At 43.8% G+C, this 26,682-nt stretch overlaps 1 protein-coding gene across 3 annotated transcripts in view; it reads right to left on the bottom strand.

The window, feature by feature from the left end:
- The window catches only part of EVC2 (EvC ciliary complex subunit 2), a 147,124-nt gene that overhangs the window by 12,043 nt on the left and 108,399 nt on the right, over positions 1-26,682 (bottom strand). For 2 of the 3 annotated variants that reach the window (XM_061192089.1, XM_061192090.1), the window contains 3 exons: positions 16,973-17,200; positions 7,854-8,071; positions 5,042-5,129 (listed from right to left, as the gene is read on the bottom strand). In XM_061192089.1, the coding sequence (XP_061048072.1) occupies positions 5,042-5,129; positions 7,854-8,071; positions 16,973-17,200 (534 nt within the window). Of the gene's footprint in view, positions 1-2,969; positions 3,089-5,041; positions 5,130-7,853; positions 8,072-16,972; positions 17,201-26,682 lie in introns of all 3 variants that reach the window. The other variant, XR_009701089.1, reaches the window with a different exon arrangement.

Here is a 26,682-nt window from a genome sequence, read left to right as displayed (position 1 = left end):
GTCCAATTCTTGTATCAAATTCAATTCTCCAATTTCTCATGTGTCTCTGCAGTGAGGTTTTAGGATGGGGTCAGCATCATATGCCTCTCTACCTCCAGCATTTAACCTGGTTCCTAGCACAGAGAAAAACATCAACAGACGTGGGTCGAATAAATGAAGAATAAACTCCATCAACACCCTGTAGACTCACTTCTTCCTGAGGCAGAGGAGTAACCCTTCATCACTGGGATCCCCACTGGTGAAAGTGGGGACCCACCGGCCCACTGCCATGGCTCTCCCAGCTCTGAAGCTTTCTGATCAATAAAATAATCCTTAACACAGGTCAATTAACTGGGTCAAGTCTTCCTGAAGGTGGTGACACAAAAAGCATCTGTGTGGGTCACTTCTAGAGACTGAAATGAATCACAAAGCAATGTGGGGACCGGCTGTTCATGCAGAAGGCGGTGGCAGAAAGACCAGGCTTAACGGCAGGCCCTGTCTGTCCCTCTCTCCTGTTCTGCTTCACCACCACTGGACCTGGCATGGATTTCCATTGTTTCGGTGTATCTGGGCATATTTCATCCTTGCCTTGATTTTTAAGAAATACTGCTAATTTTAAGGAATCAAACAATGTAGAAAAGCACAAAAATGTTAAAGTAATTATTCCAAATGCCACTATCCAGAAATAGTTATCAGTACCATTAGGCAAACCACATTCCAGGAATATTTTTAGGCATATACATAAGTAGATGAATGGATGGATGGATGGGTATACAGATGGACAGATGGGTGAATGGATAGATGGATGATGGATAGTGGGTGGATGGATGGATGGGTGGTTAGGTGGATAGATGGATGAGTGGCCAAATGGACAGATGGATAGATGGATGGATGGATGGTGGGTGGATGGATGGATGGACAGACAGATGGACTGATGGATAGATGGGTGAATGGATGGACGTGTAGACAAATGGACAAGTGAATGGATGGATGGATAGACAGACAGATGGAGTGACGGACAGATGGATAGATGGACATGACTATAAAAATGAGATCATAATCCACATAAAATACTGTTTGGTTTATGTATTTATTTTGTTGATTGCCTGCTTTCCCCACTAGAATATCAGCTCCTGAGGGCATGGGCTTTATCTGTTTTGTTTGCTGCTAAAATCCCAGTGCCGAGGATAGCACTTGCCACTTACTAGGAGCACAGTCAATATTTATTCAAGAACAAAGCCCGTTTAGAAGATCTTAAGCTGAATCTAAGTCATCCTTTACGTGGTTAGAAAAGAATGCCACTCTGTTGTCTACAGTGGCTGCAGTCATGCTGGAGCGCCAAGGGAGAAAGGAGGTGAGTTCAGTGAGGACCACAGATGGGGTCCCAGCCTCTCCCCACAGCACAGGGAAACTTCCTGCCTTGTGGGGTTAGTACCATTCATTTTTAAATGAGCACCCCCTTCCCATTTTATTCATGAAGCAATTAGGAAATATTTTGCTTTAAAGGGAATTGTGCAGTAGCATGAAATGGAATGAGTAGAGCCTTTAAAGGGAAAAAAAACCTGATTTTAAACCAGCCCCCACTGACTGGCTATGGGACCCTGGCTAAGTCACATCACCTCTCTGACCCTCAGTTTCTTCATCTGTCAAGTGATGATCCTCTCCATGCCTCTCCTCAACGCTGGGCTGATATCAGCCGCTGTTTGTATCATCACCATCACAGAAGGGCTGATGAATTTGCAGCAGTGCCCGGGGGAGGCTCTTCCCACTGCCAGGGTCCCCAGGGCAATGGTGAGCATTAACTGGGATGATGTGTGATGTGTCTAGCACAGAGCAGGCATTCGAGAGTGTTATTTTGATATTGTGATAAATATGCAAAAAAGGAGGAGTTGGCAAAGTTGCATAAATATGAAAACATGGGTGCTCGTGTGGAAACTATCCTTCATGCAAATGTTGTAATTCAAACTATGCTGTCCCTAAGGCAGTGTAATCATGAGGAAATAAAACAAAAGAGAGAGAGAGAGACAGAGACAGAGAGATCACAAGAGAAAGAAGAAGAAAAAGGAGGAGAAGGAGGAAGAAGAGAAGGAGGGGGAGGAGGAGTAATTAGAAAGAGTAGGAGGAAGAACAGGGAGGGAGGGACACAGGGAGGGAGAACTGGGCCTTCCTGGTTATCATCTCGCCTGGTACAAAGAAGAAACAGGTCAAATACAGGAGTCCTCTAAACAGGGAGTGATGGTTAACTTTACAGGTCATCTTGTCTGGGCCACAGTGTCAAGATATTTGGACAAACATCATTCTGGAGATTTTTTTGAAGGAGCTTTTGGATGAGATTAACATTTAAGTCAGTGGACTTAAAGCAGATTGCTTTGATGTGGGTGGGCTCCATCTAAGCAGGTGAAGGCCCAAACAGAACAAAGACTGACCTCTGAGCCACAGGGAATTCTGCCAGTAGTGGGCCTTTGGACTTGAACTGTAACATCACCTCTTCCCTGGGTCTCCAGCCTGCTGGTCTATCCTGCCAGCATATTTGGACTTGCCAGTCTCCATAATCACATGAGCTAATTCCTTAAAGTAAATCTCTCTCTCCCTCTCTCCCCCCAAGTCTTTGTGGTTCTGTTTCTCTGAAAAATCCTCACTAATACACAGGGGCTGGAAAAGAAACAAATCTGTTGAGTAGACTTTGCTGAGGGGACTCTACAAGGCACAGGGTTGGGGGCAGAGAAAAATCACCCCCTGACTATAGGGCCAATTCTTTAGCAGAGTTCACAGTTTAAAAGAGCCAACAAATCAGAAATAAATCTGGATGAAATTCCACATGTGACACTTTGGCCGTCTGTCAATTCTCTTAGTTACAAAGAAGAAAGGGGGGGGCGGGCGATCAGAGTGAGTGTGGAGATGGCTCAGCTCCCGCAGAGACCCAGGCCAGGGGCATCATGTGCTCTGCAGGGAAACTGAGCCGAAAGAGTACACTCTGTGTAGTCACCTACCCCAGGCCGAATCCTGAGCTCCAAGGCGCGGCAGTGAGCCCTGGAGCCCTCACGTCACCAATCTGGGCATGGTTCCTCTATTTGAAAAATGGAGAAGATAGTCCCCATTTCCCAGCTTTCTGCAAGGATTAAATGAATAAGAGATATGAGCGCCTGGGATGATAGTGAACAGCAGGTTTTCTAGAAACTTCCGCTCCTTCCCCCATCCCCACTTTGGAGCTCAGGCTGAAAGATGTGGGGTAGGAAGAAAGTGGGTTCCAATCTGAGCTTCACCTGGCTCCTCAGTGTGAATTGGGCAATAATTTCCCCTCTGGAGGACCTGTCTGTAAGGGGGTGATGATAGAACTGCCTGTCAGTGAGATGAGTGGCAAGTACTCTCCTGGGTCCTGCCATGGGTGGGTGCTCCTCTCTTGTTGTAAATATCTAGAAAGCCCAGGTCAGCTCTCATGTCAAAGAGGATGGAGCACATTAGACTCACCACTGACCTTGACACATAACCTTGGCTTCCTGTGCGGTGCAATTGCCAGAATAATGGCTTCTAAGATGTCCACACCTCAGTCCCAGAACCTGTGAATATGTCATCTTACATGGCAAAGGGACTTTATGATTAAGCTTAAAGATCATGAGCTGAGATTATCCTAGATTATGCAGGTGGTTCCAACCTCATCATCGCATGGGTCCTTAAAAGCAGAGAACTTTTCTCGCTGTGGTAGGTCAGAGAGAGATGTGATGATAATGGAAGAGGCATCCGAGAGATGCGATTTGTTGGCTTTAAAGATGAAGGAAGGGATCCATGAGCTAAGAAATGCAGATGCCTCTAAAAGCTGGGAACAGCCCTCAGCTGACAGCCAGCAAGGAAGTGGGGACCTCAGTCCTACAACCGCAATGAACCGAATTCTGCCAATTACCTGAATGAGCAGGAAACAGATTCTCCCCAGAGCCTTAGAAGGAGTACAAACCTGCCGACACTGATTTTGTCTGGCTAAACCCACGTAGGACTTCTGACCTACAGAACTAGAAGATAATAAGTTTGTGTTCTGTTAAGCCACTAAGTTGGTGGTAATTTGTTACAGCAGCAGTAGGAAACTAATACAAGTGGGAAGCTGCATGTGCCTGTGGACAGCTGTGGCCAATTCTGCTGGCTGGACACCTGAAAGTGTCCCCACCCTTTCTCCTTGCTGGCTGTCTTTGGAGGTTGAGGAAGAGGTGTTGGTTTGCAGCCTCCCTCGTGGCCGGGGGTCCACAGGCTGGGTCTCCTCAGGACGTGAGTAAAATTTACGTCAGGGACATGGGGGCATGTACTTTCTTGGAAAGAAAAGACAGCAGGCTGATTGTGTTCTACCTTTACCTTCTTGACCTGAACACAGACACGGTGGCTAGAACTCTAAGAAGGAGAGGTGGCAAGAATCACAGAACAGGACTGTGGCCTCGCTGAACTGAAGCAAGGGCTGCGACACTTACCTCCTGATGGCTTGTGATTGGCATAAGCCACTGTCACAAATCACGTTTGCTGGAACTCACAGAAATCAGGAAGCCCACCTTTAGATGCACATAAAACACAACTAGTAGCAGACTTATGTAAGTAACTCTACATATGGTTCCGTGCACATAGCCTCCGGGCTCTGTCTTGGGAAGGCTGTTGAGAGCTGCAGCTATGGCCAAGAATGAGACAGATCACCCAGTCTCAACACAGAAAAGTTGAAATGTGGGGTGCAGTCTCATTGGACTCCTTATATGGCCCAGATTTCAGTGACCAACTTTGTTCCTGGTGGAACCTACTCTGCATATATTAAACTTACTTAAGACTGAGAAGAAGAAGGTTTGGGTGCCTGCCTAATTACAGAAACTGACCAGGGCAATGATTACTATTGTCATTGCTGCTGCCGTGACCCCCGATCAAATGTCCTCTATGTGCTGGCCCTGGGCCAGGGGTTTTCACAGATCCGCTTGGCAGCTCCCAAGGTTCGTGTTATCTTCCCCATCCTGAGGGTGAGGAAACGTGGACTCTGAGAAAAGGGTGAAGTGACGAGCTGGCAAGGGATGGACCCAGGACATGGCAAACTTGTTCTCACCTGGCCGTACAGGGTCACAAAGGTGTCCGTCTCCATATTCTCCAGCAAATCTTCAAGCATGACACTGTTCTCTTGCTCCTCTCTCAAACTAGAGTGAAAACAAAATCTACATGAGTCCAGTTTTGTTGTAAAGCTAGTTATTTAAATCCTAGTTATTTAAATAACAAAGGATCACAAATCTAATCAACATGATTTAAAAAAAAAAAAAATCCATCCAAAGAGGTGGCCAGAAGAAGCTCGCTGCTTTTTAGCTAGATTACCTTGCAAATAATGTATCAGGGAGGGCTCATCAGGATGGAGAGCTTCTGGAAGCAAGAAGTTTTGTGGGAGCCATATGGAGACTTTTCTGTGGCTTTGCAGGGCAATCTGTGATCTGCATGGCTATTCGCATAACTGATGCCATCTTGGGCCCTTACAGTCTCTCCTGTCCTTCTGCTGACCCACCTAGGACTGTGCAGTGAATCACTTCTCTGTCATCAAGGGCTTTGTAGTTAATAGATATTGTTTAATAATCATTAGGACCAGGTAGCCTCTATGCTTTGTTAGTCCCCAGACAAGGATGAAAACCTCCCCTGAAGTATTCCTGGCACCCACGAGACTAGTTACCCATTCATAAATCTTGACTTAGGAATGCACGTCCTATTTCCAAGCACCTACCCCCATACCCTAGGTTAACTATAAAATTGTCCCAGTGGCCCCTTGGTGGTACGGAATGCAGCTGTGAAGCCTTCTGGATTATTGTCTGCTTGATCCCACCCTGTGAGTATGTTACCCTAGATAAACAGATCCATTGGTTATATGGAGCTGCCTGCCTTGTTTTTTGGTCTCAAGATGCCTGCTCAGTTCGGTGGGCACTTTTCGTTCCCTCTGACCTCCAACCGTGATCCTAATTTGAAAACTCTCAGTATTAGTTGTCATGCTTGTGCTCAAGAACACCAAGATCTGGAGTCTTCAATTACCATGTGCCCTTGTGTTGAAGTGGGCCCAGAACCATCTCCCAAGGATGGACCTGACTCTGACCACAGAGGCTGGGTGGCACCTTATCACACGAGGTCTCTATCAGGCTTCTTGACTTCCCCACAAGGAGGTCCTCCCAGCCTATCCCTCAGCCAATCAAAGTTGGCATCTTGGGTTATCCATCCTGCATTCCTGCTGGTTAATACAATCCAAACCCAATCTGCAGGTACAATTCATACCAAAAGCTTGATCATCAGCAGTTTCCTCCATGAAGCATGGAATACATTACTAAAATCCTAAATCAAGTCTAAATAAAGTCAACATCTCTGAGCATTTTCCTCTGATCAAACAGATTCAGTCTCTTATGCAATTATTTCAGTGGAAAACAGAACTGCACTTTGATGTTGTGTTTACACAGAAAAGCGTCATCAAATACGTTAAAATAACCTGTAGTCTCACCACACAGAAATCACATCTATTACAATGTGGCCTATTTTCTTCAGTTAATTTGTGTGTATGTTTTCAAAAATGAAATCATGCTGTATATATAGTTTTCACCCTGTCCTTCACATGTCAACATTATATTCACAATGGAAAATTACGAAGCTGTTAAAAATTATGTTTTCCAGAAGATATATGTACCTCTATGTTCACTGCAACACTATTTACAATAGCTAAGATATGAAAGCAACCTAAGTGTCCATCCATAGATGAATGGACAAAGAAGATGTGGTATATATACACAATGGAATATTATTCAGCCGTAAAAAAGGATGAAATCTTGCATTTGGAGCAACATGGATAGACCTGGAAGGTATTATGTTAGGTGAAATAAGTCAGACAGAGACAAACAAATACCGTATGGTTTCACTTATATATATGGAATGTAAAAAACAAAACAAATGAACAAACAAAACAGAAACAGACTCATGGATACAGAGAACAAACCGGTGGTTGCTGGGTTGGGTTGGGGGGTAGGGGGGTGGGAGGAGAGTCAAAATAAGTGAAGGGGATTAAGAGATACAAACTTCCAGCTATAAAATAAATAAGTTATGGGGATGTAATATACACATAGGGAATATAGTCAGTAATACTGTAACAGCTTTGTATGGTGATGGATGGTAACTCGTTTTACTGCAGTGATCATTTCATAATGTATAAAAATATTGAATCACTATGTTGTACACCTGAAACTAATATAATCTTGTATGTTAATTATAACTCAAAAATGAAATAAAATACCTAGACTCTGTAAGGGAAAAAATATTTTTTTCAACAGTTCTTAATGCCATGGGCAAAGGCTAATTGTCTAATTAATTGAAAAAGAATGCAAAAAACAACAAAAAAGAAGATCAGGGGGTTCTGTCTGTTTTATAATTTTACAAAAGCAGGATATAAATATTATGTTTATGGTGAGGCTTGGGTAAGGCCTGTATTCACTGCATCGTGCCAATGTCAATTCCTGCTCTGGATAATGTGTTGTTATCCTGTGAGATGTTGCCATTGGGGGAAGTTGGGTGACGGGCCATGGAACCTCTGCACTATGTTTTTCAACTTCTTGTGAGTCTATAATTATTTCAAAATAAAAAGCGAAAAATATTATCTTCAGTAAAACCTCAATATTAAATATTCAATAGAAATTAAATATTAATAGACATTAAAAAATGAAGTATAAAAAGATGTCAGCGAAGAAGCCTTTTATGAAGTTAGCAGCTCGTGCCTGAGTGCTGGGAGGACCTCTCAGACGGGAGCACGACAGCCCAGGTGGGCCTTATCCTGCTGAGTCTGAGAGGCCAGGTGCCCCCCTGGCCTGCGGGGACTGAGCCTACACACTGCCCTTGGGCCCTTGGCTCACCTCTGCTGGTGATGCTCCAGTAACTTCTGACCCTTGCTCAGGGCCCGTCGCAGGACAGCCGAAACCTGCCTTTCAGAATCCGTCTCCTCCTCCGGCTCGTGCAGAAGCCCAGGCCCCTCACCTGCCCACTGCTGCCGACTCTCCAGGGCCCGCTGCAGCTGGGCCGCCTCCTGGTGCGCCAGCTGGTCCTCCAGCTTCCTCTCCAGCTCCTGGAGCTCCTGCACACAGAGGGGCAGGTGATGAGCCCAAGGCAGGTGGACCTCAGGATAAAATCCGCCTTGCTTGGCACGGCACTGCAAGCCTGGCACCACCTCGTCTTGCTGCCTCCCGGATCTGGCTGTGCCAAACAGCGCGACGAGACTGCATCTGGGTCTCTCACACCTCCGTGCCTTTGCACGCACTGTACACCCACCTGCAGGGCCTTCCCCCGTTTGCCTGGCCAACTCTGAGTCTTCTTTCAAGGACTGGCTTTAGAAGAACCTCCCCAGGAAAGGGCTCTGTTGTGTGTTGGTCTCAGCCTGTGGACTGGGACGTTACTAGCTGGAGACGCCCGAGGGTCCTCACCTGGGTCCACACTCCTTGGGGCAGCGCCCACAGACATTTTCCTGATGGGCTGATGTCAAGGTTGAACCGGCCCTTGTGGTTCTTATGATTGCAAGACTCACCTCAGCAACAACCATCAAGGACCTTGAAAAAACAAGGTTTATTACTCACACGCCCTGGAGGGTACATGGCACACCCGGGCCACACAGCAGGGTTGCAAAGAGAGAGAGGACATGGCCCTGGGGCTCTGCCTTTTGGATGGTCAAGGGTGGGGTGCCTAGTGTTTCACTGGTTCACTCTTTGTTGGTGAACTTAAATCATAAGAGCAGGAATTAAAGGTGCAGGGAGGGCAAAGCAGGGTCACTTAAGAGGTCAGGTATGTAGGTCAACCAGAGCTTTCCAAAAAAGGGGAACTTCATGGGTGGGGCAGCCTGGCTTTTATCTAGTTATTTAGCTGGCAACCTGTTTATTTTCAGATGATGTCTTTGAAATGGATGCCTCGACAATCAAAAGCTGAATGTCAGGCACTTATATTACAATCAAAAAAGCTAATTGTCAGGCACTTACTACTGGCTCCCTGAGTCCCCTGGGAGATGCAGACTTCCCCCTCCTCAACTGTCCACTCACCATCCCTCGTATTTTCCTGTTAGAGACTGAATGAATATTTGTGGTCCCTCAAAATCCACATGCTGAATCCCTAATCCCCAGTGGGATGGGGCTTGGAGGTGTGGCCTTTGGGGGTAATTAGGTTTAGATAAAGTTACAAGGATGGGGCACCCAAGATGGGATTAGTCCCCTTATAGAACGAGGAAGAGACCAGAGATCCCTCTCTCTGCCACGTGAGGACACAGTGAGAAGGCAGCCATCTGCAAGCCAGGAAAGATTCTTCTCAACAGAAACAGAATCAGCCGGCACTTTGATCTTAGCCTTCCCAGTCTCCAAAACTGTGAGAAAATAAATGTCTGTTATTTAAGCCCTGCAGTCTATGGTATTTGGATACAGCAGCACGGGCAGATTAGGACAATGCTCCATTTTCTGCTAGAGTGTGAGCTCCTGGAGGGCAGGGCTGCATTTCCATCCCCCGACCTGCAGCACATAGCAGCTGCCTGGCAGCTCCCACCTGTTTCTGAAACACATGGGTTATCAGCACGTATCCTACATGGCGAAAGCTGTGCTGGACCAGCAACCATGGATAACACCTAACACTGACAGTACTCAGGTCAAGCCTGACCCACTCTAAGCGCTTTGTGTACATTCATCTCATTGAATCCTTATAACAACTGTAAGGAATATATACTTATTTTCCCTGTTACAAATGATGCAACTGAGGCAGGGAGACAAAGTAATCTTCCAGGTCATGCAATTCTTAAGTGGCAGAACCAGAATACAGGGCCAGGCCAGCCGGCTCCAGGGTTTGTGTCCTTAACCCCCAGGCTATACTGTCTCTCACTGGCCAAACAGAAGAAACCTGCATTCTGAGGCCACCAGAGTCAGAGAATCTGGGTACGAGAGACTGTCCACAGCCTGCTTAGATGGGTAAGAGAGGGTAGGCAGGAAGGTCCCAAGCCTTGTAAAATGCAGACACACCGAACCTATTATTCACCAACTGGCCAGTGTCCTATGTGGGGTGGAGTGAGGATGGGGCTTAATCGTAAGAGGCCTCGGATAGGTGCCATCAGGAGATGCTGGCCCTTGGCCCTCCCAAATTTTGTGCAAAATGGTCTGCCTTTCTGCAGAGGGGCCAAAGCTTGCATCAAATGCTCAGAAGGGTCTCAAAGTCCCCCAGAGGCTCAGAAACCAAGGCAGAAGAGAAAATGGCCAGAGAGGTAAACTGAAGTCGTAGTGTGGAGAGCGCGTGGGTTGTGCCTTCAGGGCTGTGGAAGTTTTGGAATGCTCTGAGCGTGGGCTACCATCACGCTGAGATTTCCAATTATGACCATCCTTCTTGTTGCTGCGTCCCAAATTGGAAACATAACCAAACACAGCATTTCCAACAGCACTAATGAGTTTCCCGCAGCGTGTTCTGTCAGCACGCCTGGAGCCTGGTCACGGACCAGACTTCCACTGAGGTGCCAGCCCCCAGCCCACAGTGTGGGGAAGGAAAGGACAAACCCATGCCTGCCAGTGTCCCCAAAACAGGCAGAGCACAGAGAGCTGGCGAGTCACACTTTGGTTTTCCGAGACCGGGTTAGCCCTGGTTAGGAACAGGAAACAAGGTGGGAACCTGGTATCCTGCAGGTTCTAAGATGCTGATGGGAGGTTCTCCCAGAGGTCAGTTCTCCTCCAAACCCCTGCCACTTAGCACAACTGGAATCCAAGATTCGGTTCTAGAACTGTCTTCCTTAATGCCTGCTCTCTTCACTAGAGTTTAGATGCTCAGGTAGGGACTCTGGGACTGTCTTGTTCATCCTTCTCCCCAGCAGGAAGCAGGCACCTGGCTTGTGGAAGGAGTCACAGTAATCAGCATCATCTTACTATTAATAATAATAACGGCAATTAGCACATACCGAATGCCCACCTTGTGCTAGATTTGATTCACGCTATCTTTACATGAATTAATTTATTTAATCTTCACAAAACAGCACAAGGTAGTCCCATTTTATCGATAAGGTAGCTCAGGCGCAGACACTGTAAGGAAATCTCCTGAAGTTCCAAGAACCCGAGAGAGGAGTGATTTTAAGTTTCTCTGACTCTGGGCCCCATCTCTGGCTTCTATTGTCTCTGGAAAGCATTCTGTAGGCATCTTTTGAATGAATGGATGGTTGGACAGATGGACAAATGATGATGATGATGAAGACAGACAGACAGACAGACAGGCAGATAGAGAGACAGTTCCAGGCCTTTTATTGGGCACGAGGGATGCTGGGGTGAATGAGACATGGCCCCTAGACTCTGGAAACTCACGGTCTAGCGTGGGAGACAGTTGTTCAAACACAGTAACAGTGACAGGTAACAGCCTGTCTCTGGGAATCGAGATGGAGAGTTATTTGAGTACAGAGCTGGGAGAGACCAACTCTGTCCAAGGGAATCATGGATGGCTTCACAGAAGAGGCAACATTCGGCTTGTCTTAGAATATGGAGAGGAGTTTGCAGGTGGGCAGCGGAAGCATTCTAGGCAGAGGTCTTTCCAAGGAATGGAGGCCTGAATGTGTCTCAAGTGTTCAGGAAGCTGCAAGAAGGTCCAGGGGCTAAAACGCAGAGTCTGAGGGAGGGAGGGGTAGAGGGTAAATATTAAAATATGGAGCTGGGAATGGGGCTGTCACTGATTATTTTTATTTTTCAGAAAGGCTCCTCTGGCTGCAGTGTGGAGGAGACTGCAGAGGGAAGGAGGAAGGCAGGTGGAAATCAATGTCAGGACAGGAGCCAGGCTTTGCAGGCAGGAGGTGTGGGCTCTGCTTTCCAGCTGTGGGACCCTGGTGAAATGCGTTAACCGTCCTAAGCCTCAACTCCATCTGTAGAATGGGAATAAAAGCATCCTGGGGTTGACAGAAAGTTTACACACTTAACACGATGCCTCGGACTTAACAAGAGCTCAATTAGTGCAAGCTACTCTTGGTGTGATTTTTGGTTTTCAGATTTGTCTGAATAGTGAAGCTGGGCGGCAAAGGTCAGAAGTGAGAAAATTCAGGCAGGATCGACAGACTGGGTGCCTGGCAGCAAGTGGGCAGTAAGGCAGAGGGGAGAAGAGAAAGATGTCCAGTCCAGGCTTGGAAAAGTGGATATGCAGCCACTTAAACTGAAATGCAAATACAGTGGGTACAGTTAGTCTGGGGTCACATTATCTGTTATGAGTAAGTCCATCCCATTTAAATTTGCCCATGATTCAATTATGCCTTTGCCTATGTCCCAATTTCACAAAATGAGTCTAAATCTTTCATCAAGTGAGGGGAACTTGATATAGTTTTCTTAGGAGTCATTGCTTCCAAAGCATTTCATTTCATGCTTTTTTAAATTCTCCTGAATGTGTAACAGCTTAAAAGCCCATTCCCAATGGGAAAGTGGTTTTCCCAGAATGATCAGATTGCAGAATGAAAGTCTAATATCAGGAGCAAAGTGACAGGTTTGTCTTCCCTCCAAATGCAAATCTTCACTCCAAAAAAACCCGGCATCGTATCCATCGCTTTACCAGGAATTTAATAATGCATCATCCTCTGATTTATTATCAGTTGCTTCCAATTCAGGACACATTAACTCGTCTATTCTAAACACACTTGAGAATAAGAAAGCTTTGATGTCGCTCAAAAGGGCTTTAAGATAAAATTGAAAATGTAAGTGTTGTGCTGCCCAATTACTAATGGGAATAAGGGTTGTTGCAAGTGGAAAGGGCCATTAGGTGTCTTAGGGCTGAACTGAGGTGCTTCTCAGAGCATTTATGATGAAGAGATGAACTGGGAACTGAAAGCCAGAGGTTCCTAGTGTCTTATTTTGTTCCTAATTTTTTTTTTTAACATCTTTATTGGAGTATAATTGCTTTACAATGGTGTGTTAGTTTCTGCTTTATAACAAAGTGAATCAGTTATACATATACATATGTTCCCATATCTCTTCCCTCTTGCATCTCCCTCCCTCCCACCCTCCCTATCCCACCCCTCTAGGTGACCACAAAGCACTGAGCTGATCTCCCTGTGCTATGCGGCTGCTTCCCAGTAGCTATCTATTTTACGTTTGGTAGTGTATATATTTTGTTTGATACATGACCTTGGACCTGCCCTTCCTCTGAAGGCCTCACCTGCTTCACCTATAATTCCCGGCAATGGCCACCTCCATGCCAACCACCTGGCAGCGATACTTACTGTGGGTTTTGGGTAAACATCCTGCAGGTATTTCCTCCTATTATTAATTTGTTAAGGAGTCTTACGTTGGATGGGTGCTGAATTCAATAAAATACTTGTTCTGTATATACTGAAATGATTATAGGAGTCATTTCTTTAATCTGTTAATCTAATGAATTTTGTACATGAATGTTTTAATGTTAAACCAACCTTACATTCCTGAGAAAAACTCAGTCTGGTCATGCTGTATTAAATCCTTTTTATAGACGGCTGGGTTAGGTCAATATTTTGTTTATGAGTTGTACATCAATGCTCAAAGTAAGACAACTGTAATTGTTCTTTCTCATACTATTCATGTCTGGTTTTGATGTCAAGGTTATCTGAGCTTCATGAAATGAGGAATATTCCCTATTTTTTTTAACATCAGAAATAATCCTTATACGAGATTGGAAAAACTTGCTACCTTAAGGTTTGGTGGAGCTCACCTGTAAAACTATCAAGGTAAGATATCTTTGCATGTGTGTCAGAAGATTTCAAAACTATTGAATCAATTTCTTTCATGGTAATAGAACTATACAGATTTTTTTTCTAGTTGAGCCAATTTTGGCGATCTATAATTTTTTAGAAAATTTTCTGTTTCATTGCAATGTCTAAAGTCATCTACATAAAATTATTGTTCATAGAATTCTCCTATTTTTTAAAACTCTAAGGCATCTATTGTTATGTTGCTTTTTATACTTCTGATATTACTTGTCCCTTATCTCTTTTTTAAATGGTCAGTCTTTCTGGATATTTGTATATTTATTAGACTTTTTTCAAAAAATTCAACATTTCACTTTATTGATTCTACTGCAGTTTTTTTTTTTTTTTTTTTTAAATAATGGAGACATTCATTTTGGATTTTCCTACAGGATGGTAGTTATTATTAGTAGCTCACACTTATTTATTTATTTTTTTAATTAATTAATTAATTAATTAATTATTGCTGTGTTGGGTCTTTGTTTCTGTGCAAGGGCTTTCTCCAGTTGCGGCGAGCGGGGGCCACTCTTCATCGCGGTGCGCAGGCCTCTCACCATCGCGGCCTCTCTTGCTGCGGAGCACAGGCTCCAGACGCGCAGGCTCAGTAGTTGTGGCTCACGGGCCCAGTTGCTCTGCGGCATGTGGGATCTTCCCAGACCAGGGCCGAACCCGTGTCCCCTGCATTGGCAGGCGGATTCTCCACCACTGCGCCACCAGGTAAGCCCGCTACTGTAGTTTTGTTTTTAATTTTATCTATGCTCTCTTCCTTCCCTCTACTTTCTACAGGTTCATTTGTGGTTGTTATCCCCCTAACTTTTTATATGATTTTAATTGTGAGCCTTTCTTCTTTTTCAATATAAGTTTAGGGCATAAATTCCTCTCTAAAAACTGCTTTAGCTGAATCCTGCAAATTTTGATACGTCGTATCTACATTATTTTTCTGTTCTTTGAATTTTAAAATTTCCATTATGATTTCTTTGACCCATGAATTATTAAGAAGTATGCTTTAAAACTTCCAAAGTATGGAAGTTTTAATCTCTTAAGAAAACGGATTTAAACTTAATTGCCCTTTTTCAAAAAGGCGGTCAACAGGGTAATGCATGGTCAATTACTTTTTAACTGTTGTAATATGCGCTGAAGAAAAATGTATGTTCGTTAACCGTTGGCTGTGAGATTCTGCATGTGTATATTAAATACAGGTTGTTAAATGTGTGATTCAGTTCATCTATATCTTCACTGGTGTTTCATTTGATCAATGATCAACCACAGAAGGAAGTGTGCTGAAATTTCCCACCATGATGAGAGATCTATCAATTTCTCCCTGTTGTTTGGTCAATTTTTCTTTTTGTTGTTTTGGGTCTTCTACTACATATATGCAAGTTGAGAATCTCTCTGCTCTCTGGGTGAACGAAACTTTTAAATCATTTTGGAATTATCTTTAACTTTTTAAATAATTTCATAAATCATTATTTTATATTCTATACTGATAATTCAGACATCTAAAGTCTTTGGGGATTTTAATCTGTTGGTTTTTTGTTTCTCTTATATACAGGTCCTCTTGTCTTGCGTCTTTATGTGTTCAGTGACTCTTTAAATTTTAATTGAGAACTCATATTTGGCTGAACTTAATGCGTAGAAATCCTGAGGTGCCCAGATTGAGAATATTTTCCTCTGGAGAGGATCCGCCTTAGCTTTAGCCATGCAGCAGGGCAGGCATCCCACCTGGACCTATTTAAATTTAATTTATCACCTTGGAGATTTCCCGACTGAATGGCTAAAGTATTTTTGGATTCCTTCGTCACATTAGCAGAAGCCTTTGATGACAAATTCAGAGGAGACTCGCTCCCCCCCCTCACCCCCTGCCACCAGCAGGGCTGAAGATGGACAGGTTACCCTGGTGGCTCCTTTGACCACAGGTGGCTTTCTCCTCCCGCCTCACTGGGCATTCTGTCTCCTCAGGACATCCCACAGCCCCATCTCCTAGTCCTTCAAATTAATCCCCTATCCCTGGGCGTTCTGGGTTTCACCCTTTGCCCCTAGATTTCAGCCTCTGGATTTGCTTCTATCTCCCTCTATGAGTTCAGCTTCTCCAGGCTATCCTTAGCCCTTGGGGATTTTCCTCATTCTCTTGAGAACTCGCAAAGCATTAAAAAGTATGTTTATTTTTATTTACCCAGCGTTTGGATGTTTTGTGCTGGGATATCAACAAAGCTTCCCCTTCTTTCCCCTACAAACAGGTGTCACAGTGCAGGGTGCACTATGTTTGCTGGAAAAATAGCTTGGACTCTTCAGAGTCTCATGTTATTTATGACTTCTGTAAAGAAATGACGGGAACCCCCATTAGCAAGATCAACCGGGATAGTCCGTGAACGTGACCCAGGGGTCTGAAGTCAGAAAGGGATACATTTCTGGCTCCTGTCACTCATTAGCTCTGTGGACCTCGGAAAGAACTTGACCTGCCACCTGCCCGAATCTCATTTCTTTACTTGAGGATTGAGCACAGAAAAGGTACCGACTTCATGGCATGGCTCGATGATTAATTGGCATCATGTCTGACGAAGAGCATAACTGCAAAGCAGCATAAAATTGCAACTTATTAATAATCATGCTTAAATGATCATCTTCAGACGCACAATTAAGTAATGAATTGTTAATGCTTAAATGAGAGTACGCCCATTTCACAGCTCATTAGTGCTTTCCTGCCATACACGTGACACTCGATAAATGTGAGTTCCCTTTCCTCACTATAAGTAACTATTATAATATAATAATGCATGAAATTCTAAAATTATACATACAGGGACTAAAATTAGTCCTCAAAACCGTTACGTCGGTAGCTTTTGTTTTACGAGTATACCTCTCACGCCTTGAAAAAAATGCAGCATGTAGGAATAATGAGAATTTTGAAAATAAAAGATAATCCGTTATTTCATAGCATCTAAGGCGCCATTCATTGAAAGCTACACGCCTATTTTTCATAGTAGTATGAAAGAAACAATACTGCTGTTGGCTGCAAGAGGCATCCCAGTTTCCCAGATTTTAAAAATGTTAAAATTCAAAAGGTTTGCTTCCTTGGAGGCAATGAAATACAGCAGCCTTGGGCTGCAAGGGTGCACCATGCTCCCATGTAGGTTTCCTCACTCAACCCTCTCCAGGACGCTGCGGTGGACACAGGACAGTGGACCACCCATCTAGTGGTGGGAGAAGTGGAGGTGGCCACCAGAACGAAACACCAAGGTATGTGGTGCGGGCCCCCGCGCCTTCCTTCCCAGGTCTGTCACTCACCGGGCTGTGCGACTCCAGGATCTGTGTGCAGGCTGACTTGGTCAGGGTCTCTGATGCACTCAGCTCCTCCAGGAGCAGGTCCTGGATGGTCAGGAGGGCGGTGTACGCCCACAGGGTCTTGGCCATCCTGGCCGCCTTCTGGAACTGCAGGGAGACGAGGGACTCGGCAAAGCGTCCCTCCTGGGCCTCCAGCTGCTGCACCCTCTCGCGAAGCAACTCTCCTCGGACCTGGGAGGGGCCAGCCAGAGAACCAGAGAGAGTAAGTGGAGGGACGGCGGAGGACAGAGCACGCGGCTTACAAAAGCACGGTATATTTATATTCGTGCAGGCAGGCAGCCGGTCTTCGATTCGGGATTCTGAGCAAGGTCTCAAGTAGTTACAAGGCAGCAGCGCTGGAATCTCAGTGCGCAGTTTAAGACAGCAAGGGCCTCTCTGCTTATAAAGATGCTGCGGGGCTTTCAGAGTCCAGCTGTTCATTCCACATTTATCACTCTCGGAGGTAAATCGAACTGCGTTGCTCTCCAGGGCAAAATCCTTCAAGCCTCCCCATCTTAAAGGATGAAAATTCAGTCTTCCTAACACAGCCCCTGAGGCCCTCCCTCCCTGATCCCAGCTAAGGTACAGCTGGAAAGGTCTGGTCTGTTCTGCCACCTCCACCCACATACCTGGGACTTCCATTACTCCTGACAGTTCAGGGCCCTGCACACCATGCTCTTTGTGTCTATCATCCGAGCTCTTTGCTATGATTCAAACATCCCGCATCTTTGTCCTCCTGAAAGTTTCCTATTTGTCCTTTGCGTCTCTGGTTCCCAAGGAGCCGCTTTGAAGCATCCTCACTCCACATCTGTCGCCCTCTTCTCTGTGTTTCCTTTGTCTCTCAAGCTCCTCTCCCCAGCTGGCACCACACTGTTTACCCCACCAGGACAGAGCTCCTCCAGGGAAGGGCCCAACACCCGAGGGGCCCAGCAGCCTCTAGATGAGAGAATCCATTCACTATACTCATTCACTCAACTAAGTAGTTCATTCCAGCTTCTCTACATTTTTTCTCTGCTATCACTACCTCTTACACTTTCTCTAGGAAACTTGCTACAGGGAACAACATAGTCTACTGCTTCTCTGATTTCACCACCCAAGCCCCTAAAGGCAGGTCCCTGTAAGTGTGCACCCCTCTCCCCTGCACAGGAAGCTAAAGTACAACCCCAAAAGTAGCCTACACAAGCATCATATCTCGATGAAGCCTTTCATTTCATCTTTAAAGGTTTGTGGAATATATTCACAATAGCCAAAGTCAAAGCAACCCAAGGGCCCCTCAACAGACATATGGATAAACAAAATGGGGTCTATGTATACAGTGGAATATTATGCAGCCTTAAAAAGGAAGGAAATTCTAGCACATGCTACAACATGGATGACATTATGCTGAGTGAAATCAACCAGTCACGAAAGGACAAATCCCGTATGATTCCACTTATATGAGTTTCCTAGAGTAGTCAAATTCATAGAGTCAGAAAGTAGGATGGTGGTTGCCAAGGGCTGGGGAGAGGAGGGGGTGGGAGTTAGTGCTTCATGGGGACGGAGTTTCAGTTTGGGAAGATTAAAAGTTCCGGAGATGGATGGTGGTGACAGCTGTATACAACGTGAATGTACTTAATGCCACTGAACTGGATACTGAAAAAATGGTTAAGGTGGTACATTTCACGTTATGTATATTTTACCACAATAAAAAAAATGGAAAAAAAAAGCCTGTGGAATTTTGTTTCCTGCTACATAACCTATTTTTAAGATTCATATGTTTATATTCAGAGGTTTTAAAGTAGCTGGCACAAGGGGAAATATTTACACGGCATAGAGGCTGGCAGAAGATGGTGGCCTGGGTTCTCCCATGGCTGCGCAATTTTCCTGTGCCCATTGTGTGTCCTTCAGAGGAAGGCAAATCCCAGTTTAAAAAGCTCACATTTCACCTGTGTGATCTGTCCTTCAGGAAAAACTCTGCTGCAGGAAGGAGGGAAAAAGTGCCCCAAAGAAGCAAATAGCCCACTTTGGGTATTATTGGCTGGAAAAGAAAACTCTGCTGGGGGACCTGCAAAGGCTTCTTGGAGAGGTGGTGCTTACCACAGGCCACGGAGAAGGAAGGACAACAAGTGAAACTAGTTCTTCAAAGACACGCTGTGGGGACCTGCATATGTGGGTCACAAAGCAGCCCACTAGCAACAGGGGTCAGAGGCAATAACACACAGAACTACGGCATGAAAACAGCTTCTCTGGAAGAAAACACTCCATTTCCCTGCTTGAAAGGAAACATGAAGTCTTGTTATCAAAAGGATGCTACCAGACCCCAGTCTTTCCCCAGTTTGGAGCACCAGGTGACAGCCGCTTGTGACAGCCTGGTGATCTGTTTCCATGGTAATTACAGATCACTGGCCTGCGCCTTCTAGGTGGGCTTTCTTTGAGGGCCAGCAGCCGTACTCAGCTTGTATGAAGGAGCCTGCACAGCTCGTAGAGGTGGTCCAATGTCCTTGCAAGACTGGGCGATGCCCTGTGAGAACGGGGCCCCAAGAGCGGTGTCTGATTACTTCCTCATGGGGACACTTGGAAACTGAGTCTCTGAAGTGCTTTACAGATCCTAACAGTCTTCCAGCAAACTCTTTTTTCCCACAGTTATTTTTTTCACAGTAAGTTCACAAACAGAAAATATATTTACACCTTTGTTCATTCATCCAAAAAAATTTAATGAGCACCAAATATGTATAATATAAAGGAATGTGTGATGCACCCAGGGAATGGGGACGGGTGCGTCACCAGACATGTATCTAATCCTGAAAGAGCTCAGAATTGAGGAGGGAAGTAGGCACCATGGTGAAAGGCATAGGCTCCAGAGCCAGTACTCTAAATTTGTTTGAGATTTTTGCACTTTAATTATCTAGATGATGGGGTGGGTGGCAATGTCTTTCCAGGCATAGAAATCAATTTTTCTACCTTAAATTTAAGCACTAATGATGTTTATTTAGCCGGGTGTTATGTTTATTTAGTTATGTTTATTTAGTCATGCACGTGACTTAGTTTCTCTGAATTCCTAGCTTTGTCTTCTTCACTCGAGGAGTCCACCAGGTTCTGCCTGGCTTCCTTTCCCTGTGCTATGGCCTGGAAGCTCTTTCAGGGCCATACCCAGGACAGTCACAGGGCTCAACTCATTTGTTCCCTGTTTCTCAGGGATCACTTTTGACTGTTGTCCAGTGTTTTAAAAAAAACATTATTTCAAATTTTGTTCATTGTTTTTGTTTTGTTTTGTTTTAGGTGAGGGGATAATTTGATGCTTCAATTCCGTTGTGGCCAGAAGCAAAATCAGTCCCTAGTAAGGTTATTTTGATTATTAAATAATCTACTACTTTGAGAAAACCATAATTCAAAAAGAGTCATGTACCAAAATGTTCATTGCAGCTCTATTTACAATAGCCAGGACATGGAAGCAACCTAAGTGTCCATCGACAGATGAATGGATAAAGAAGATGTGGCATATATATACAATGGAATATTACTCAGCCATAAAAAGAAACGAAATTGAGTTATTTGTAGTGAGGTGGATGGACCTAGAGTCTGTCATACAGAGTGAAGTAAGTCAGAAAGAGAAAAACAAATACCGTATGCTAACACATATATATGGAAACTAAAAAAAAAAAAAAAAAAAATGGTCATGAAGAACCTAGGGGCAAGACAGGAATAAAGACACAGACCTACTAGAGAATGGACTTGAGGATATGGGGAGGGGGAAGGGTAAGCTAGGACAAAGTGAGAGTGGCATGGACATATATACACTACCAAATGTAAAACAGATAGCTAGTGGGAAGCAGCCGCATAGCACAGGGAGATCAGCTCGGTGCTTTGTGACCACCTAGAGGGGTGGGATAGGGAGGGTGGGAGGGAGGGAGGTGCAAGAGGGAAGAGATATGGGGACATATGTGTATGTATAACTGATTCACTCTGTTATAAAGCAGAAACTGACACACCATTGTAAAGCAATTATACTCCAATAAAGCTGTTAAAAAAAAAAAAACCCCAAAAACAAATACTTGAGAGAAAATAAATAAGTAAATAAATAAATAAATAGTCTACTACTTTTAATTGACTATAACAGTGCCTGACACACTGAAGTGTTGAATGATGGCTAGCTGTTGTTGTTTATTGTTAGTATTAATTTTATTATTAAAGGTAGAACGTGTTGGTGCCATAAAGGAGGTCCATATATAGTGCTATGATATTTTAGAGGATGGAAGAGGGGGAGGGGTCAGGGAAGGTTGTGAAGTTATCAGCATTTGAACTGGATATTGAAGGATCCAGGCATTAAGGAAGAGGGAACAGCACAACCAAAGGCACTGAGGCAGGCGTGTATGGGGTCCCTATGGGGTTAGTGAGAGGGTGAATTAGACCAAAGCTGAAAGGAAAAGTGGAAGAGAAGGACATAGAGGTCAGACAGAAACCACATTACAGAGACCCCCACTGCCAAGGGAAGGTAGGTAGCCTTTCTCCGGAGGCAATAGAAAGGGCTTTGGCAAGCCTATTAAAGTTACTAAAAAGGAAATACATGAGTGACAGGCAGGTGAACAAGAAATGGACAAGAGGTCCCCTCATTACACACCTGCCATGAGCTCATATTTTCACATTTCCTCCATGTGGTTTCAATCTTCCCCACCCCTGGACAGGTAGTGGCCCAAATACCCTGTAAGGCCTAGTCCCCTGCAAAGATGCGGGGCAGAGTGAGGGGGCCATGAGGGAGATCTCATTTTATTTATGCAAAGTCATTCCTAAAATGTGGGATAAGTGTAAAGCCTTTTGCATGTACTTCAGGAACAACCTGGACAGTGAAATTAACAAAAGAAAGATTCTCTTAACATCCTCTTTCTTCTTGGGAAAGCTTAATTTGTTAATTCTAACACCATGAGAATATGCCTCTAAAGAGGGCTTTCATCCTTGTTTAAAAGAACTCCTGGGAAAAGATACAGATTTGTATTTCTATGAGGTATTAATGACAGGCTTAATTAAATATTCAAGCTACCTAAAGTAATAAAAATTCATTTGCAAAACAATATGCTGCTAAATACTCTTATTTTAAATGTGAAGTTCAAACAACTTCCTAACTAGTTTCCCTGACAGAATGTGCAGTTTTGAAGTAGTTTCTTCTATGCATTGGGATGTCCTTTAAACACAAAATAAAATCAACCTGTCAATCAGCAGAGAATTATTGAGATTCTAAGAAGTTCAAGACCTTACACTCCTCCTCCTTGCACAAGTTTGGAAACATATACAACTGGATGCATGGGTGAGCCAGACAGACACCGAATGTCAGCTTTCATATTGATGGAAACTAGACTGGAGAATGTGGCTCAGATGTGTTTGCAAAGGAGTGGACACTCCTCCAAACAGCAGGCCTCCCCCCTAGCTCATCACATCGTAGTCAGAAAATGGGGGTTTCCTGCAGGCAGGCTGGCTTCCAAAGAGAGGAGGGAGTTGCACTGAGCATGCTCAGTTCCTACTTTAATCTCGCCAATCAGGTAACACTCTCCTTGGAGAGAAGTGGGCAAGGAATGGAGAGAGGCCAGGATGTCACTAGCAAAGTCCCTCCATGTGGAAAGAAAGGGGTCAGAAAGGAGTCACATCAGGAATCTCACATCCAAATGCTGGGAGGAGATGCTGATGAAACACTATTTAAATATAAGAATGCACTCGTATTCTAGTGGCTGGCCCTCTCAAAAAGCAGGTCAGTTTAAACCATGCTTTGCAGGATGCGTTCAAAATTTAAGACTCTCTCCTTTATCTTGCATCAGGAGGGGAGTGGACTCAGTAAAGGTGTGTTGGGTTAATGTTTATTGAATGAAATAACACCCGGCTAAATAAACATCATTAGTGCTTAAATTTAAGATAGAAAAATTGATTTCTATGCCTGGAAAGACACTGCCACTCAACCCATCACCTGGATAATTAAAGTGCAAAAATCTCAAACAAATTAAGAGTACTGCCTTAAACTAGTCAGCATAGTTTTATTTCTTTTGTTTATGGCTGATCTGTTATCTCCTACGTACAAACTTACCACCTAACTAGCTGTGTGACCTGGACAAGTTGCTTAACCTCTCTGAGTCTCAGTTTTATCTATGAAAAGCAAACAATAAAATGACAGGCAGGGGCTTCCCTGGTGGCACAGTGGTTGAGAGTCTGCCTGCCAATGCAGGGGACACGGGTTCAAGCCCTGGTCTGGGAAGATCCCACATGCCGCGGAGCAACTGGGCCCGTGAGCCACAGCTACTGAGCCTGCGCGTCTGGAGCCTGTGCTCCGCAACAAGAGAGGCCGCGATAGTGAGAGGCCCGCGCACCGCGATGAAGAGTGGCCCCCACTTGCCGCAACTAGAGAAAGCCCTTGCACAGAAACGAAGACCCAACACAGCCAATAAATAAATAAATAAATAAATAAACTTAAAAAAAAAAAAAAAATGACAGGCAACAATGCCTAGTAGAGTCTGTGGTACCTAATGAGCCCCTAATAAATAGTAGCTGCCATATTCTTACCACTAGTATTATTTTGATTATCATTACTATAATTAGTTAAATAGAGTCTCCTTTGGGTTGCAGGAAAAAGATAAAACAATAGTTTATCATATTGAGAGTTTTCTTTCCTCCTTTAAACAGTTTTTTCATTTCTAATTATAAAAAACATGCACAATGTAGAAAAATATTAACAATTGAGATTCCTGGAGAAAGACAGTAGATTTATAACATGCATCTACTGCTCTCTTTAAGGCAGAAGGACTCAAGTAAAACTCTACATACTGACTACTAAAATCTCAGTTCTCTTCCCTCATTTGGCTCCTGACATATGGGCAGCAAGGCCTTTACCATTTAGGCAGGAGACTGGTCTTCTCTGGGCACTCTGACCAGATTTCAAGAAAGCTCTAAAGTTACAGACATTGGGAATTTCCCAAGTGAGTGGTCCAGCCCAGTCACACCAGAGTGAAGGTCACAGTCTGCAAGCCCTACGTACAGCTCAGAGCCTCCAAGTAGCTTTTAAGTACTCCACTCTTAAATACGAGTAGACCACCAAGGATGGCCACATACCTGGGAAAGCCTCTAATGAACGTAGAGGTAATAGTAAATATGCAGGAACTTTTTTGAAAAACTTAAATTAATGTTCTCAGAGAGATACAAGAGTTATAGTAGCCTTAAAACAACAAGACAATATTATTTCGTAGAGAGCATTCAGAGAGAAAAAACTCTTGAAAAATTAGAAATTAAAAATATAAGTGAAAAACTCAAAAGTTTGGAAGATAAAACTTAAGATATTCCCCAGAATGTAAAGCAAAAGAAAATAAGAGAAGGAAAACAGTAAAAAAGAAAAATAGACAGGAGGTCCGACATCTAAATAATTAGAGATCTAGAAAGACAGATTAAAGATAGGGAGTTAATCATCAAAATTATTCAAGGAGTGCTTCCCTGGTGGCTCAGTGGTTAAGAATCTGCCTGCCAATGCAGGAGACACGGGTTCGAGCCCTGGTCCAGGAAGTTCCCACATGCTGTGGAGCAACTAAGCCAGTGTGCACAACTACTGAACCTGCACTCTAGAGCCCACGAGCCACAACTACTGAGCCCGTGTGCCACAACTACTGAAGCCCGCGCACCTAGAGCCTGTGGTCCCAACAAGAGAAGCCACCACAATGAGAAGCCTGCACACCACAACGAAGAGCAGCCCCCACTCGCCGCAATCAGAGAAAAGCCTGCATGCAGGAACAAAGACCCAATGCAGCCAAAAATAAAATAAAATAAAATAAAATAAATAAATTTATTTAAAAAAAAATTATTCAAGGAAATTTCCCAGAATTCCAAGATTGGTCAAACTATTCATCAAGTATGGGGGCAGAATAAAAATAGCTTCAGTCTTGCAAAGCTTTGAAATATTAAATTTTCCATGTGTCCTTTCCTAGGAAAATAATACAGGCTATATTTCATTAAAATAAGGAACATATCGGGAAAGAGAGGGGTGAAGTGAATTTGTAGCATGACTTCAAGATGGCAGCTGTGCATAAGGTATAGAGGGCAACGTCCAGATTGGAGCACATCTCTCCAGAGGTACAGAGACAGATGTCCTCAAGAAGACGGAATTAGTAGAAGACATGACTTATGTGACGGACCTGATAGGATATTTGGCCATCCATCAAGAAGTGATTGAATTAGTGATAACTACATAAAAAAGTAACCAAAAAAGAAACCAAAGGACAATAATAACTCCAGAAAAAACAGAAAGTTACAGAGGAATAAAAATAAATCTGTCTTTATATGGCTCAGATGTGAATAACTTTTAAATAATCATAATAGAAACCTTAAATACGGATCTAACTATATGGAATGTGGGGGAGGACAGGAAGGGCTTACGTGTTGCAGGTTGAGACAGACAGCTAAATCTTATCTCCTATAAAGAAAAGTGAATAGATAATACCCAAAATAGAGAAATCAAGAAAGGGGAAGACAAGCATGGTATTTAAAGATATGGAGGTAAACACCAAAAGATAAAACTAAAAAAATTAAAAGTTGTTACCTCTGGGGATTTGAAAATGTGTATGTGTGTGGCTGCAAGGGGTGCTTTTTTTTTCAGCACAAAACTTGTAGAGTTACATGACTCTTTAAAAGAATGCATACATGCGAAAGTTTGATATAAATGAAAAGTAAATTTTAGAATGGACAATATAGAAGAACGTTACTACATTCAAACTATCCAAAGATAACCATGGCAACATTTTGGTATGTGAAAAGTAGAAGTAGAATAAAAGATGAGAAAGGTAAGCTGAAGACTGTAAGGCCTTGAATGTTACGCTCAGGAATCTGGGTTTTGTTTGGGAGCAGTGGGAAACTATGAAGCTTCCCTTAGGAACTCTGCTCAATATTCTGTAATAGCCTAAATGGGAAAAGAATTCAAAAAAGAATAGATATGTATATGTATAACTGAATCACTTTGCTGTACACCTGAAACTAACACAACACTGTTAATCAACTATGCTCCACTATAAGATAAAAATTAAAAAAAAGAAAGAAACTTTCCTTAAAATGGTGTTTCAGGGAGATGACTTTGACAGAGTCTGCCTCAAGGGATAAAACAGGGGCAAGAGTAGACATGAAGAGAACCATCTGGAGGCTTTCCCAGTCTTGGTAGGTGGATGAATGGATTTTCTCGCCTCTTCCTCAAATGCATTCCCTTCCAATGTGCCTTTTTTTCTAAGCTTTATAAAGACCTGTACCAGCAGTTTTCTCTCTTGTCAGGTCATCTGCAAATGAGCACATTATTCTCATGCTTCAGCTCTAGTCACTTCTGAAATGACAGGTGTGTGAAGAGCTGTTCCTGACAGAAGCGCCAGCCACCTCTGCATAATTGCCGAGGCTGCTGCAGAAACACACTAGGATGCGTGGTCGATTGCACTGCAAGAGTTCCACTCCTGATGGAGGGATTGCTAATGAAGTATGCAAGCATGGCATATCGTGAAACCTGGAAATAATGAATGAATAATGGATGCGTGAACGGTTATGTGGTAGACACACCACCCAGATGGAGAGCAACATCATTAAAATAATACCAGAAATCGTGGGTGAGCAGAAAATATGGTCATGTCACTTTCATTTATATTTAAATGTTCCTAGAGAATATTTATGAGAAGTTTATATATACTTTGCGCAAAACC

The sequence above is a fragment of the Eubalaena glacialis genome, chromosome 5 (genome assembly GCF_028564815.1).
Source record: "Eubalaena glacialis isolate mEubGla1 chromosome 5, mEubGla1.1.hap2.+ XY, whole genome shotgun sequence".
Classification (NCBI taxonomy): domain Eukaryota; kingdom Metazoa; phylum Chordata; class Mammalia; order Artiodactyla; family Balaenidae; genus Eubalaena; species Eubalaena glacialis.
This window is presented reverse-complemented; position numbering and strand designations above follow the sequence as displayed.